This window comes from Lissotriton vulgaris, chromosome 3_1 (assembly GCF_964263255.1).
Source record: "Lissotriton vulgaris chromosome 3_1, aLisVul1.2, whole genome shotgun sequence".
NCBI lineage: Eukaryota > Metazoa > Chordata > Amphibia > Caudata > Salamandridae > Lissotriton > Lissotriton vulgaris.
In genome coordinates, this window is record NC_141689.1 from 184,532,777 (window position 1) to 184,548,935 (window position 16,159).

Genomic DNA, 16,159 nt, shown 5'->3' on the forward strand with positions numbered 1-16,159 from the left:
TAATTCAATTATACAACTAATTGTAATAAGTTTATGTTTGATTTGTCCTAGGCCTTTGAACTAATAATAAGGACTTTTCTTTGGATCAACTCCATCACCCCACTGGACATACTCAGGTATATCTGCATACCCTACCCACATAGTCAAACTTGGATAATTTTCCAATTCATAATTTACTAAATAAATTCCCCTTTTTAAATATCAGGTTGGCTGCCCCTATGTACTGCCCGTCCTGAAGAAGACCCGAGTGCAAGGAGTGTGAATTAATCCTGCTTTCCAGGGTCGAAACGTCGACACCCACCCTTACCCCACAACAGCCCTAATCAACCCACCAATTTTGCATTAAATGGACATTGGGGCATGTGCTTGGTTGGAATTATAACAATGATTTATGGTTTATCTTGTGTATTACTGAACATTTGATTTTCCGCTTTTATTACCTGATCAATATCACGCTTTTATTGTCACTTATCCTCTCCTCACTATACCTCCACCATATCACTTCCCCCCCCCCCACCCTCAGGGGCACCAATACATTTATAAGTGTATATGCTTTGTTGAATATACAATCACGCATTTTTCCTATAATGTGATTAAAACATTATAGCGGCAATGATTCTCTGTTTACTAGTTTTTCTATTTTGTGTGTAATTATATGTTCTTGTTCACTGGGACCCCTTACTCTCAACGCTAGCTACCCAGGTCCCAGCGACTTTTTGGGTCAACCCTGTTCTTACCTAACTCTCGGGAGAACTTAAGCACAGAGAGCCAGTGAGGGGCCGCTGGTGGCGCACGTTGGCAGGTGGTGGCAAATGCGTGACAATGCATTTGAGTGCGGTGATGCGGAACACCGCACTGAAACGTGTGAGCGTCACACCTAATGCGTGATACTTGACAGGACTGCTGTCCTGTAATAGAATAAAAAATTAGCTAGCTATCGTGCTAAGAATTTTCGATTCTATTAAGGACACGGAGGCGAGGATTATCCCACCCGGTTATATTACATGTATTGTAATATTTTTCCCACCCATGACTTTATAGTCTGTTTATAAAGAATTTACGGGCTTTATTTCTCATTCTTCCAGGTTCTGAGAAGAAGAAGGAATAAATATGCTTCCTGTTGAAAAGGAGTTTCTTTCCAGTTGGCTGTTCTTCCACGTTGGAGGATGTTGGTTGGACTTACTGTTCGAAGCAAAGAAAGAGGAGGATATCCGGTATTGGCTGGCTCTTATGGGCTATGACAGGATGTGATGTGTGATGTGTTGTTTGCATCATGGGAAATGTAGTTTGGATATGTTATACACAAAAAATGTCATTGTCTGCTGTGTGTAGCAATAAATGAAAGAGAAAGCATAATCCTCGCCTCCGTGTTCTTAAAAGAATCGAAAATTCTTGGCGTGAGCTAGCTAATTTTTTATTCCCAATTAGAGAATCGCAAATTGAGAATGCAATTTCAAGTGTGCCAGGGTGTCAAAAGGACACTCTGTTGCACCCCTGAAATGAGCATGGGTGCACATGTGGCGTACATACATGCCCTAAGGGCATGTGTTTGCGCCACATGCCACTTTGAAAAATGCAAAAATGTGCATTTTTAGAAGAAGTTGGGAATTACCACCAACCTGTAGTTGGTGGTAATTTGCGATTCCTTATGCCATATTCGCACAACTTGGGGACTTCATACATTCCATTTAAGGAATCGCAATTTGCGATTCCTTAAATGCATTCGCAAAATAAGGAATCGCAAATTTTGTGATTCCTTAATTTGCGAGACAGTTGTGCTTTCATACATAGCACTAGGCCAAATTGCGATCGCAACGGCTGAAATTCGCGTATTACAGCGTTTTCGATCGCAATTCGTCTTGAGGCCCTTAATCTCTCTGCGTCTAAACAAAATGAATGTGCCCTTGTGTAATTTAACTGGTGCGCATGTAAAGCGCTCCAGTGCCTTTGAATCGAGCTCACGCTGTAGAAAAACAACAAAAAACATTACTACTCCAGCTATTTTGGGTTTCCAGCTAAGAATGTTATGCTTCTTCCATTCTGTGTATGTGATTGGTGGAGTCCTTCTTTTGTATTCATAGAATGGTATCGGCGTCCTTCTTCTATTTCTCTAGTTTTGCTCGGGATTCCATCCGTCACTGCTTGCTACGGACTACGGGTCCGACTTGCTATGTCCTCCTTTCCTAAGAGCATAGACATAGAAAGGAGCCTCACGTCTTATTCGTGGACCTTATTGCATATTGATTCCACGCTCCTCCCAGTTCATGAATAATTGATGCAGGACCCGGAAGTGTAGTTGTCGAGTCACGGCTTCTGCCGGCAGGAGGAGGAGGCTGAGAACAACAGGGCAGGCGGAGCCGCACCAATCGGAGGAGGCGGAGGCATCCTCGGCAAGCAGCAGCAGCAGCATCCTCAGCAAGCATCCTCCCCGCCCGGCCGAGCCACTGCCGCTCCCCGGACAGCCGCCTCCGTCGCAGACATGATGGAGGAGATAGACCGGTTCCAGGTGCCAACGGTGCACGCCGAGATGCAGCCTCTGGTAAGGGCGTGCGTGTGGAGGGGTCTCCCCCCGGGCCCATCGCTGGCCCCCCGGACCGGTCGTCCCCTGGGGCTTGTGCACCTGTCTTCGGGAGGAGGGGCGGAGGTATCCTTGCTCCCGTTACTTCTAGCAGACACTCACTGCTGCAGAAAGGCAAAGGCGCACGGTGCTTCTGTGTCACGGCTCAAGTGTCGGTGGCAGTGATTTTTTTCATCAACATACACTCCTTTCAGTGACGTATGGTATTTATAGTGCTGATTTTTCCCTTCCCTGGACCACCTCCAAATGTTTGCACCTATGTCTCTGCGCACACACCCTTTCCTTTCGCTTCACTGAACACAACATCCATCCCCCTGTACACATCCATGTTATGTTATACACTCCCCATCGCCCACCTCCAAGCAATCTTTTACACCCTCCCGTTTCCCTCCTGCCTAACCTGTGCCTTACCATACTCGTTGCATTTTCTTTATTTTACCATCATCCAGTGTCTCTTCTTCACCTTCACACTATCTCTTACGACTTCTTCTTTTCCTTGCCTTTTCTTCACCTTCACATTACCACATGTTTCTTCTGCACTTTCATGTTCTTCTTCGCCCCTCCTTTCGGCTTAATCGCTGTGTAATTCCCCAGCCATCTCTGATTCCTGCGCATCTCCTTATTCTTAGTTCCCTTGTAGCCTCGCCTCCGTTGCACACCTTCCCTGGTGTGGTCACCATCCTCATTTCGACCTGCTCTTTGCACACCTCAGCATGCTTGCTTAAAGCCTGTCACACTTCCTTGTTCTTACTGCTTGCACACCACCGACCCATTCTTATTTTTGCGCCCCAGGCTTCGACCTATCCCTGGATTACCTTCCTCTGTGTACAACCCGAAAAATGATTGCCAACTATTCAATTGACTCCTCCTACAAAGTATGCACCTCCTACACGTTTCACATATCCCTGTTCATATTAACGTATCCGAATATTTGGATCTTGGGCACTGCCATAGCAAGACACTATTATTGGGAACATGTATCTTAGTGGGCCTACTCATTTATGGCGCCATGGCACCCTTGGGTTTTTAGCGCCCTGACGCCCTTGGGTATTTGCGCTTTATAAATTGGCCATTTATTCATTCATCTATCCATCCATTCTTTCATCTGCGTGTTCCATGCAGGTGTCATTTGGTATGTGACGCCTCTTATGATGCATCTACTTGTTCCCTCCATATATTCATTTGATGTGTGAAGCCACAAGGTACATTTATTTGTTCCATGCAGGTGTTCATTTGTTTTTTGACGCTTCTTATGATGCATCTATTTGTTCCATGCAGGTGTTTATTTGGTGTGTGGCGCCTCTTACTTGTCCAGTTCCTCACATTCTCCCGATTACATTTAACACCTACACTTTTTGACCTTGTTTTTGCCCCATAGTCCATTCGCCATCTCCTCATGTTCCGCACAGAGCTCGCGTTGGTTTTACGTGTCCTACTGTCCTCCTGTTTTATACAAGGGGTGTTATTTTGACGTGACATTGTTTGCTCTGTGGCCAGGGCATTTACACCTGGGCTGTTAGTGTGCATTTTAGGTCGTTGTACTCTGGCTCGGATTTCTGCAAGAGCTTGGAGCACCCAGGGGGAGTTGTTGAAAGATGTGGCTATCTCCACTATAGAAATTGGAACTGTTACTTTCACCCATTTTCTCACTAATTTCGATTTCGTGTGTTGGCGTCGCGTTCTGTCCCTACCACTTTTATCTTCATATTTTCCTTATATGAATCTTGCTGGTTTAACCACCTCTAGCTTTGCTGCAGAGCTGGAAGCTATGAGTTTTTTTTTCGTAAACGGGAATTCCTGTTTTGTTGCCCAGTCAGTGAATGATGTAATCTCCACCCCTCCTGCTGTGTGGAGAAATCTGAACCCAGCAAAACCTCCCAGTGAAGGAGGCCGTAGCTAGAGCACGACACAGCAAAGGTCTGCCCGGCTCGATAAAAGCAACGATTGCACATTGTGATTTTATCGCCAAGTGTGGCCTTTTAAGTGATCGTTTAATTTACATTTATAAATGACGCAGTTTTATTTTGACGTCCGGAAGAGGCTTTATTGTAGTTGTTTACATTGCTATATTTATTGTAGTTGTTTACATTGCTATTTGAAACCAGGCTATTTTGAATTAAATGTATAATGCACACCACATTCTCCTTTATGCGCACGTGTGTGCAGTGTTGTATATCGGAATGTCTATGTATGTTTATGCCAAGCCAGTGATTTTAAATGTGGCCCAATAATGCTTGTTATTTGATACAAGCGTACTAATAATATTCGTGTTTTCACTCGTTTATCATTGCAGTGCAAAGGTTACATTTCAGGTATTTTCTTAGTATAGCCTAAGTGTTGTGCTGTTTATCCAAATGGTTGAGAGATGGGCATCTTAACCAACTCAGTGCTTCACCTAGCGTGAGTCATGACCCCCACACAATCAGTGTTAAAATAGCATACGACATTCTGCAAATCTGCATGTATATTCCGTAAGTGCGTGCGTGTGTGTGTATATGTGTGTATATTTTTACACATGCTGTCACTTCATATAAAATGACGTGCATATGGCTACATTTAACTTGAGATATTTTAGTGCGCCTATATGTGTTTTCTTTACATTTAGTTATAATGAATAACACTATTCAGCGGTTTGGTCACCCTCATATAATTTAGAGAGAGAATTCAGACGGGTCCTGGCAAATCAAACCGCACCCCTTTTTAAGAGGTCTTAGCAGAGACATGAAGCTAGTTCAGTGCCAAGCTGAATAACCTATCATCAGTGCGCTGTATCGCAGCAAGGTTATTATTCTCATTTCTTCTTTGCCTCAGGTCTCAGAAATGATCTCCAGATAATTAATGCTTTGCGATGGCACTGTCCGAGACTGCACGGTATCCATAGTGCGCGCACGTCATTTCCAACATCAGTGAAGTGATTAATTGCCTCAGTGGCGTTGATTTACATTTGATGGATTGGCTCTTGTACAGCACTGGAGAAGGGGGTGCTATGATTGAGCTAACCGTCTTTTGCAATATGTACTGAAATCATCACGGTGCATCTAATAACTAGGGTGCATTTTCAGTTTCCGGACATTGAAAGTCTATCAAAAGCAGAATATATGATTCCTGTTTTGTTTTCTGCCTCTGATTGGACATTACTCATTAGTAATAACTAGGACGAGGACAAAGGATGTAGAGGTAATGGGTACCTAAAGTATGCCCACAGCAGTCTTATCCAGGCCACGTTTTCTGGCTAACCACTCACAATGTAAATATATCCATTATGATGTATCTTATCTGTAGATCCGTAAAATCAATAATAAATCTATCCCACCATCTTCCGGACTAGCTTTGGACATCCTGTAGTGATATTTTTCCAATGTGATGGTATTTAACGTAAACAAATTTCTACATTGAATGATTTATAGGGTCAGAGAAGTAGTCTGAAATCTGCTGCACTCATTTTAAGGTTTTGACTGGCTGTGGAAGGGTGGGAGAACATATTAAATGTCCTACTTTTGGATGAGTGATTGTGTAAATGATTGTAATCTTATCTGAAGTCCACTCGCCTTGTGCGCTCATCTCTTGTAGGCCACATAAAACCTTTGCTTTAGCTCTAGCCCCAATCTGTAAAATCCTGCCTCTTCTGCATGAGTTTGCTAAATTAGAGATATCAGTTAAGAGCGAGCACTCAGTCTTAAGGCACCCAAACAATCTATATTTGAGTAAGGGTTGGTGGCTCCTGGTAATTTCAAGAGCACCATCAGTCTTGTTGGGTCAGCGGCATCAATCATGTTGGATCAAAACAAAACGATGTTGAGATGTTTCAAAGTTGAGAGGTAACCTGTTATGTGTAAATGCCAAGGGTGCAGTCTTTTGTGTAGTGGAAATTAATAGAAACCTACATTCATTGTGAACCAAAACACTGTACAAATGCCGTGTGATACTCCTGAGTGTAAGAGGATGCCCTCAGCTATTTTATGTGAGAAGTAAAATTAGCATTGTCGGGAGCAAGTACCTTTCTGGGTGGGTGGGCTAAGAAAGAGTTATTCCTCGATTTAGCTGGCATGTTATGCAGGGCTGATATAATTAGGCTTGGACTTTTTTGGCAGTTTGAAGTTAACATGTTTTAAAAAACAACAGTTATGTTATTTAAGTTTGTACAAATGCACTAGAAAAAGTCCAGGGGTAAGCTAATAAAATGGCACAGTGAGTTAAACGTTCACTGCTGGCCTCCCTGTATGACCCGAAGACCAAAAGTTCAAATTCCAGAAAGGTCTTTTCAACTTCTCATCCTTCAGAAAACAATAATTTGAGTACTTCTATGTTGGTTAATAGTAACATCTGTTTATTGTAATGCTTAGATTTTACACTGCTTACACCATATCTGTATAAGTAAAGTATTTGTGAATTATCGAGGAGTGCAGCAAATGCGTCTTAAATCCTTTTTGACAAAGGAAAGCTTTTACAACCTGCGCTTGTTGCACCATTTCATGTCTGCCTTGTGATTCCCCATGCTCCCGCCTACTCTCCGCCTAGAAGTCTGTTGGATTTGTTCCTGTGCTACTGATATTTCCAAGCACCAAGATATTATGGCCAGTGAATGTCCAGAGAGCTGAGCCGTTTTAAGACGAGGGCAAAGTGGGCAGTTTCCCAGGACCCTCCCCGTTCTTTAGGCCCCTGGTAAAGTGATCGAGGCAGGCAGAAGTCCTGCCTTAATTCTGATGTACATAGAAATGTTTTTTTAATTTTGCAGCTTGGCATACCTGTTTAAAAGAAGCTTAGTGTGAAGGATCTGTATTCCCTAATTTAACCCTCACACCCAGAGTTAGTCGAGGCAATGAAATAAAAAAATATTTTCCTCTCTTGGTTTGTTTCTTGTTTCGCATCACCACTTCGGTCTCACGCTCTCTATCCAACATACCACTCTCATTATTTAATATCTCAATCTACTTCACCATTCTTTAGCTGCCTCACCTTTACACCTACTCATCCATCTATCTCTCTCTCTCATTTTCCATCACTATCTTACTTTTTTCTTGACACCTTTCTTTACCCCTATATTCATGATTTCTTTAAATCATTACCTTCTCGCTCCCTGAAGCTCTGCTTCTATTTCCACCCTCAATCTCTAACTCGCTTTTCTCTCTACCTTTTTCTTCACTTTTTTTAATCTCTCTATGCCACATAATTCTCTCTTCCTACCTCCCTTTATCTCTGTATCAATATCACCTACCTTTTCTGTCTCTCTCACACCTGTCTTTCTACTTCACCTCCTTTTCTTTCTAGATTTCTACATTCTTCTCCCTACTATCTCCTCCTCTCTCATTCACTACTCTTCTTTCTGTACTGTTAGAACTGGGGGTCTCTAGTTGGCAGAGGTAGGTACCACTGTCCAAATAGGGACCCTTGCTTCTAGTCAGGACAAGGAGATAACCCTCTCAGATAACCCCTGCTCGCCCTCAAGGTAGCTTGGCCTGAGCAGTCTAGGCTAACCAGAGGCAATGCGTTAAGTATTTGTACCAACACTCACAGTAACACAGTGAAAACACCACAAACTGATTCCACAACAGTTTAGGAAAATAAAGATATTTATTCTAAACTACACAAGACCAAAACGTCAAAAATCCAACATACACAGTTCAAGGATATGGTTTCAAAAGAGTTCTTCAGGTTGTAATCAAAGTTCTTTACGTTGCGTTAAAATAATCCACAGATGCGTGAAAAGTTCACAGTTGCGTCACGTTTACTCACAGTACCTTTTAGATGCAACAAAGTTCCACAAGCAGGAAGCTGGTGCGGTGGAAACAAGCGATGCGTTACTCCTGAGACCCTGGGGAGGCGATGCGACAGCCCCGCTGCAGCAGCGGGCGTGTTGCGACGAATCCGGTCTGTATGGGGAGGAAGGCCACTTGCGTAGATTCCGGTGCGTAGGTTCCGTAGGAAGTCTGTTCTCGCAAAGGCACGATGCGATGATCTCGTAGGGGCTGCGACGATCTCCGGGGCGACGATGCGCGATCCAGCGGTGATCCTCTCTCTCGCAGCTCCTCGATGCGATGGTTCTGCGACGGTGCTTGCTGCGACGTGATGCGGTCCGCAAGCAAGCGGTGCGGCGATCCCACCCAGCGACGACAGGCTCTGCGACGACACTCGCAGCGATGTTCGATTCTCCCGCACCGGTCTGGTGCGTCCCGCAAACGAAGGATGCGACGGCTCCGGCAGCGGCGTCAGGCGCTGCGCCGATCTCGACCTTCGTAGCGGCGGGAAACTTCTCGCACTGTCGGGGATGCGCTCCGCAAGCAGCGATGCGACACTTTTCAGCTTCAAAAGTCTCTCAAGCTTAGTTTCAAGCTTCCCAGCTCAGGTTCAACTTCCCGAGGCCCCACAACTGGATCAAGCACTCTAGGAAGGACAGAACTCTCTCAGCAGAGTTCAGGGAAACTGGGGGTGAAGTCCTTTTGTTCCTGGGACTTCAAAAACAGGGAGCCAGCTCTTCTCAGGCCCTTGGAGATTCCTTCAAGACAGGGGACACAGCTCACAGCAAAGTCCTTCCCCTCTCCTTGGCAGCAAAGCAACAGCAGGTCAGTCCAGCAGAGCAACAGCAGGACAGTCTTCCTTCTTCAGAGTCAGCTTTCTCCTTGGCAGAGGTTCCTTCTTGATTTCCAGGATGATCTAATTTTCTGTTGTCATGGGTCCTGTACTTATACCCCTAAAGTCTTTGTTCTCTCTGTGCATGTGGGCCCTGAGCCCGGTCTGAACCAGTTCTGGGTGGATCCTGAGCACTTTGTTTTGCTGGCTGCATCTTTCCTTTCAGAGTGAGTGGCAGGGTCCTCAGCCGCCCAGCAGGAGGTGGAGCCAGCATTGTGGCAGGCAGGCACAGCCCTATTCAGCCCAGGTGCTAACTCCGCCCACCACTCAGGTAGCAATTGCTTCATTCAGCCTAGTGCTGACTCATCCAGCCTCTGGGGGAATTCCCCAGCCCCTGTCACTCACAAACCAGACAGTCAATACACAAACAGTCCCAGGCACACAGAAGGGTCAGACAAGAGAACAGAAACTTTCTAAAAGTGCTGTTCTCAAACACAGGATCTAAAAACCACCTTTCCTAAAAGATGCGTTATTAAATTCTGAGTTCAGGGATACTAGATACTTATGTCCTATCTTGTTCCTATGGGAAGAAACGCTGTTAACCACTGTAGCCAGCATCCCCCATGTTAACCTATGGAGCAAGATAGCCTTACAATAGTGAATAACGAAAATGGCTGTAATTCACTACCAGAGCATGTTACCTGCACTAGTACATGCTCTACCTTTCACATACACCGCACCCTGCCCAGGGGGGTACCTTGGGCCTTCCATAGGGGTGACTGATGTGCACGAAAAGGGAAGGGTTAGGCCTGGTCAGCGGGGACGCGGACCAGGAGGACATGGCAGTTCTAAACTGCCCATAGGCGCTGCAGTGGCAGGCCTGAGACACCATTTTTAGAGCTACTCCTGTGGGTGGCACAATCAGTGCTGCAGGCCCACTAGTAGCATTTGTCATCACCAGCCCTGGCACACCCAGTGCACTCTACTAGGGACTTCATGGTGATACAAATATGACAAACATGTATATCCAATCAGAATAACAATTTACATAGAGAGCATATGCACTTTAGCACTGGTCAGCAGTGGTAAAGTGCGCAGAGTCCTATTGCCAACAGCCACGGGTCAGGAAAAATAAGGGAGGAAGAAGCAAAAAGTTTGGGGATGACCCTGCAAGAAGGGCCAGTTCCAACACAACCCCCTTCCAGCCTAAAGCCAGGGTAGACCAAACGATACCTCGATGGGATTCCCTGCTTAAGGCGATAGAACACGGAACCTGGCCCAAAAAGCAGGGCAGTCCTGTTCTACGCCATCCTAAACCCAGTTGTGCCTCTCTATCCATACTCTCGGGGTCCACCATGCCAATCCATATGGAACCCTTCACCTCACCTGTGGACACCACCTGTGCAGCACCTAACCTTAATTTCCTCACAGGTGTGTCCCAACAGACCAACAGCAAGCCACAGTGACCACCAACAGTGATCAGGGATGAGACCCAGGCCTCCTGCCTCTCATGGCTCTCAAACCCCTGTGGCATCAGAGGATGGGGGGCAGTAGCCCAAGGTGCTTGGCACCCTTAGCCCACTCTATTTCTTGTCAGTTCAGGTCTGACACTCTGGCACTGACTCACCAGTCCCGGACCTTTATCCGGCGGCTGGACAGGAGGCTGAGGTGGGCTTCCCCACACCTGGTCCTCCTCTTCCTTGGGGCTCTGTACCCTCCCACCTGGAGCGGCACTGCCAAACACCAGAACTGATGGAGGCCTGGTTACAGGCACTTCCCGTTCAACAGACACTGGGAGATCCTCCTCAAATGGCCTACAAGTACAGTCTAGGTCCCCATCCTGGTGTTCCCTTAAGGAACCCTCCAGGCCCTGAGACTGGGTTTCGGGCACCGTGAGACACACCGTCCCACACTCATTCCTTCTCCACTGAGACCGGACATGAGCCCCTACACCCCTCCCACTACACTGGGACCTAACCGGGCTACACTGAACCTCTTCCACCTCACAGGTCTGGAAGATATCTAAGCCACTCCTTTTGGGATCACTCCCCAATGCCTCCTCAGACTCTCTGGAATTCACCAAGAGGTCTGCCTCCAATGCAAGCTCTCTGAGGTCAGAGAACTCACTCTCCACCGGGTGTTGGCATAGCTCTGGAAAACAGGGACTTATAATATGCTCTCCAACAAATGAATCACACAGCCCCCCACAGTTGTTAACCAAGCTACCCTTTGCCCTCACCCTCCAGTGCCTCACACAAGTACCCCACACCACTCTCCTGAAACTGGCAAGACAGTATCTGACTGCCTCTGTCACACAACCCACACTCTTCTGGCTGGTCTTCACACACACACACCAAGGTTTCTACCATGGGGGAACCCCTCTCCCTGTACCTCTCATCTAGAGTCAGTAGGGTGTCCCTCCCACCACTAGGAATATGGTCCCCTGTGCCAGTCCCCCAATCTACTTCAGGGACACTGCACTCTACTGGAACTACATCATAAACCTGAACCCTCTGGTGTATGTCGACCCCTTCCCTCAAGTCAGGCGCCACATCTCTGGGTGCTTGTACCTTTCTTTCCACACTAGATATCAAAATCATGCTGCCAACATCTGAGCTGGACTCCACCTCCAACTCAGCAAAGCTCACCTCTTGAGCTACCCATGTTTCTTCTTCAGCTGAGGCCCTCATGGCCTCACGCCTCTTGAGCTCCAGCTCAAGCTTCCTCATTCTTAATTCATGGGCCAAGTTCAATTTCAATTCCTCTAGGGCACGGGCATGTTTGCTCTCCTCCACCGCCCTTTCCATTTGCTTCATCTTCATTTCAAGCCTCAACATTTCTAATTTATGATCTCTAGCCCTTTGGTTTTCCTCCAACTCCTCTGGGGAAAAACTTTCAGCTGAATGGTTGCTGCCAGCCCTTGAGGCTGCTCCGGACACAGGCAGATCCTGTGGCCTGAAGCCATCCCTCTGTGCATCCTCATCCACTTCTGCATCATCTGTCTCCTCAGCCTTTTTGGTCTCCCACCAGGCCCTTACGGCCTCCTGTAGCTCCTCCTTCCTGGAGCTGCGCTTCATGGGACATCCAAAGCTCCTGCAGAACTGCCTGAATTGACCTACTTTGTAATCGCTTAACATTTCAATATCAAACTCCAGTTCTGCAACATCACTTGCTGGTTTACCATTCTGAGACATGATGCTTGGATTCTTTCAGGGTTACGATCAAAAATAGAACCAAAAATAAAAAATGTAGTATGCGGTGGCGTAATGGTCTGCACTCACTAGTGATGTACACCAATTACTGTGGGTCAAGTACAAATACAAGTTCAAATCCCACCGCCTGACCACCAACGTTAGAACTGGGGGTCTCTAGTTGGCAGAGGTAGGTACCACTGTCCAAATAGGGACCCTTGCTTCTAGTCAGGACAAGGAGATAACCCTCTCAGATAACCCCTGCTCGCCCTCAAGGTAGCTTGGCCTGAGCAGTCTAGGCTAACCAGAGGCAATGCGTTAAGTATTTGTACCAACACTCACAGTAACACAGTGAAAACACCACAAACTGATTCCACAACAGTTTAGGAAAATAAAGATATTTATTCTAAACTACACAAGACCAAAACGTCAAAAATCCAACATACACAGTTCAAGGATATGGTTTCAAAAGAGTTCTTCAGGTTGTAATCAAAGTTCTTTACGTTGCGTTAAAATAATCCACAGATGCGTGAAAAGTTCACAGTTGCGTCACGTTTACTCACAGTACCTTTTAGATGCAACAAAGTTCCACAAGCAGGAAGCTGGTGCGGTGGAAACAAGCGATGCGTTACTCCTGAGACCCTGGGGAGGCGATGCGACAGCCCCGCTGCAGCAGCGGGCGTGTTGCGACGAATCCGGTCTGTATGGGGAGGAAGGCCACTTGCGTAGATTCCGGTGCGTAGGTTCCGTAGGAAGTCTGTTCTCGCAAAGGCACGATGCGATGATCTCGTAGGGGCTGCGACGATCTCCGGGGCGACGATGCGCGATCCAGCGGTGATCCTCTCTCTCGCAGCTCCTCGATGCGATGGTTCTGCGACGGTGCTCGCAGCGACGTGATGCGGTCCGCAAGCAAGCGGTGCGGCGATCCCACCCAGCGACGACAGGCTCTGCGACGACACTCGCAGCGATGTTCGATTCTCCCGCACCGGTCTGGTGCGTCCCGCAAACGAAGGATGCGACGGCTCCGGCAGCGGCGTCAGGCGCTGCGCCGATCTCGACCTTCGTAGCGGCGGGAAACTTCTCGCACTGTCGGGGATGCGCTCCGCAAGCGAGCGATGCGACACTTTTCAGCTTCAAAAGTCTCTCAAGCTTAGTTTCAAGCTTCCCAGCTCAGGTTCAACTTCCCGAGGCCCCACAACTGGATCAAGCACTCTAGGAAGGACAGAACTCTCTCAGCAGAGTTCAGGGAAACTGGGGGTGAAGTCCTTTTGTTCCTGGGACTTCAAAAACAGGGAGCCAGCTCTTCTCAGGCCCTTGGAGATTCCTTCAAGACAGGGGACACAGCTCACAGCAAAGTCCTTCCCCTCTCCTTGGCAGCAAAGCAACAGCAGGTCAGTCCAGCAGAGCAACAGCAGGACAGTCTTCCTTCTTCAGAGTCAGCTTTCTCCTTGGCAGAGGTTCCTTCTTGATTTCCAGGATGATCTAATTTTCTGTTGTCATGGGTCCTGTACTTATACCCCTAAAGTCTTTGTTCTCTCTGTGCATGTGGGCCCTGAGCCCGGTCTGAACCAGTTCTGGGTGGATCCTGAGCACTTTGTTTTGCTGGCTGCATCTTTCCTTTCAGAGTGAGTGGCAGGGTCCTCAGCCGCCCAGCAGGAGGTGGAGCCAGCATTGTGGCAGGCAGGCACAGCCCTATTCAGCCCAGGTGCTAACTCCGCCCACCACTCAGGTAGCAATTGCTTCATTCAGCCTAGTGCTGACTCATCCAGCCTCTGGGGGAATTCCCCAGCCCCTGTCACTCACAAACCAGACAGTCAATACACAAACAGTCCCAGGCACACAGAAGGGTCAGACAAGAGAACAGAAACTTTCTAAAAGTGCTGTTCTCAAACACAGGATCTAAAAACCACCTTTCCTAAAAGATGCGTTATTAAATTCTGAGTTCAGGGATACTAGATACTTATGTCCTATCTTGTTCCTATGGGAAGAAACGCTGTTAACCACTGTAGCCAGCATCCCCCATGTTAACCTATGGAGCAAGATAGCCTTACAATAGTGAATAACGAAAATGGCTGTAATTCACTACCAGAGCATGTTACCTGCACTAGTACATGCTCTACCTTTCACATACACCGCACCCTGCCCAGGGGGGTACCTTGGGCCTTCCATAGGGGTGACTGATGTGCACGAAAAGGGAGGGGTTAGGCCTGGTCAGCGGGGACACGGACCAGGAGGACATGGCAGTTCTAAACTGCCCATAGGCGCTGCAGTGGCAGGCCTGAGACACCATTTTTAGAGCTACTCCTGTGGGTGGCACAATCAGTGCTGCAGGCCCACTAGTAGCATTTGTCATCACCAGCCCTGGCACACCCAGTGCACTCTACTAGGGACTTCATGGTGATACAAATATGCCAAACATGTATATCCAATCAGAATAACAATTTACATAGAGAGCATATGCACTTTAGCACTGGTCAGCAGTGGTAAAGTGCGCAGAGTCCTATTGCCAACAGCCACGGGTCAGGAAAAATAAGGGAGGAAGAAGCAAAAAGTTTGGGGATGACCCTGCAAGAAGGGCCAGTTCCAACATGTACCTTCTCTGATTTTTTTGGCACCTCTTTCCACCATTGAACTCTCTCTGAACCTGGCATCTCTTTACTTCTCTCACATTTTTTCCTACCTTACATTTTTCTCTCTCACCCTTCAGTGCACCTGGTCCTCCTATGTTCTCCTCATTTCATTCTCCCTTTCTCTAACTTACTCTCAAACTTAACTTATCCCCCTCTCTCTCTCCTACCATGCATCTCTCCTATTGCTGTACATCACCTCTATCTCTGCCTTGCTTGTCCCCATTTCATCTTTACCACAATACTGTTTTCTTTACCTCTCTGTCTTTCTCCTGCCCACTCCCATTATCCTACTCAGCAGTGTCAGGGGTGACTGCTTAGGCATAGAAATGGAGGGAAAGGACAAGGCATTAGAATAGAAAGATGTAGAAAATTATTAGATTTCAACTGCTAGAAAGATACAAATTCTCAGAGCATTGTTTGATTTCACTGTTACAGTTAGAATGCAAGTTCCATTCTTGATTACTCATATCTCAAAATTAAAGGTAGAAATTCAAGTCCTTTGTGAACAGGTCATATTTTAATAGTATGTACTTGTTCATAATCATCGGCCATGTCACCATTTATGATCCTACATGGCTGATGTGAGAACTTCCACCTAAAATATTGTTGTTGTTCAAAACGATGCAGATCCAGCTGCAAGGAATGGCTTTATCACTGATTTGAAAATAAATATAAATAACAACAAAAAGAGAGTAAGGAATATGTTGAACGTCCGTCTCTCGGAAAGATACTGAATAAACAACAAAGTGGACCAACCCAATGAGAGATCCAGACCTAGGGGAACGTGGCTCGCTGTGATTTACAGGAATGTTGGAAAACCTTTTTGTTTTTTAAAAGAACCCTCACCCACCAACCTAGTTGGTGGCATGCTTCATCATAGGGTTCCCAGCTGTGCTATGATGCCTGAACTACATCAGAGCGGATTTTGTTTGGGAATGGTGAAGTGAAAAACGCGAGTGCAGATTAAAAGTACCTCCAGAGTATCCAATTGTTAAAAAAAAAATGTATTCCTGAATCTCTGGGGTGCGTTTAGAAACTAAGTTGAGATATGTATGAAGATACAAATGATCTTCTGTTATCCCAGTAGCTGGTCTACTTGTTAAGCCTCAACAAAATAGTACTGAGGTTTCCGTCGGGACCAAATCAAAAAGTGCAGAACAAGTGAGCACACACGCTAAGGTGTGCTATAGTGC

The 16,159-nt window shown here is 46.5% G+C and overlaps 1 protein-coding gene across 2 annotated transcripts in view; it reads left to right on the forward strand.

Annotated features, from left to right (window-relative positions):
* The first annotated feature begins 2,352 nt into the window (after positions 1-2,352).
* Positions 2,353-16,159, forward strand: part of FAM219A (family with sequence similarity 219 member A) — a 430,729-nt gene continuing 416,922 nt past the window's right edge. The window contains exon 1 of one of the 2 annotated variants that reach the window (XM_086960280.1): positions 2,353-2,539. In XM_086960280.1, the coding sequence (XP_086816406.1) occupies positions 2,480-2,539 (60 nt within the window). In that variant the 5' untranslated portion in view covers positions 2,353-2,479. The remainder of the gene's footprint in view (positions 2,540-16,159) is intronic. The other variant, XM_086960278.1, reaches the window with a different exon arrangement.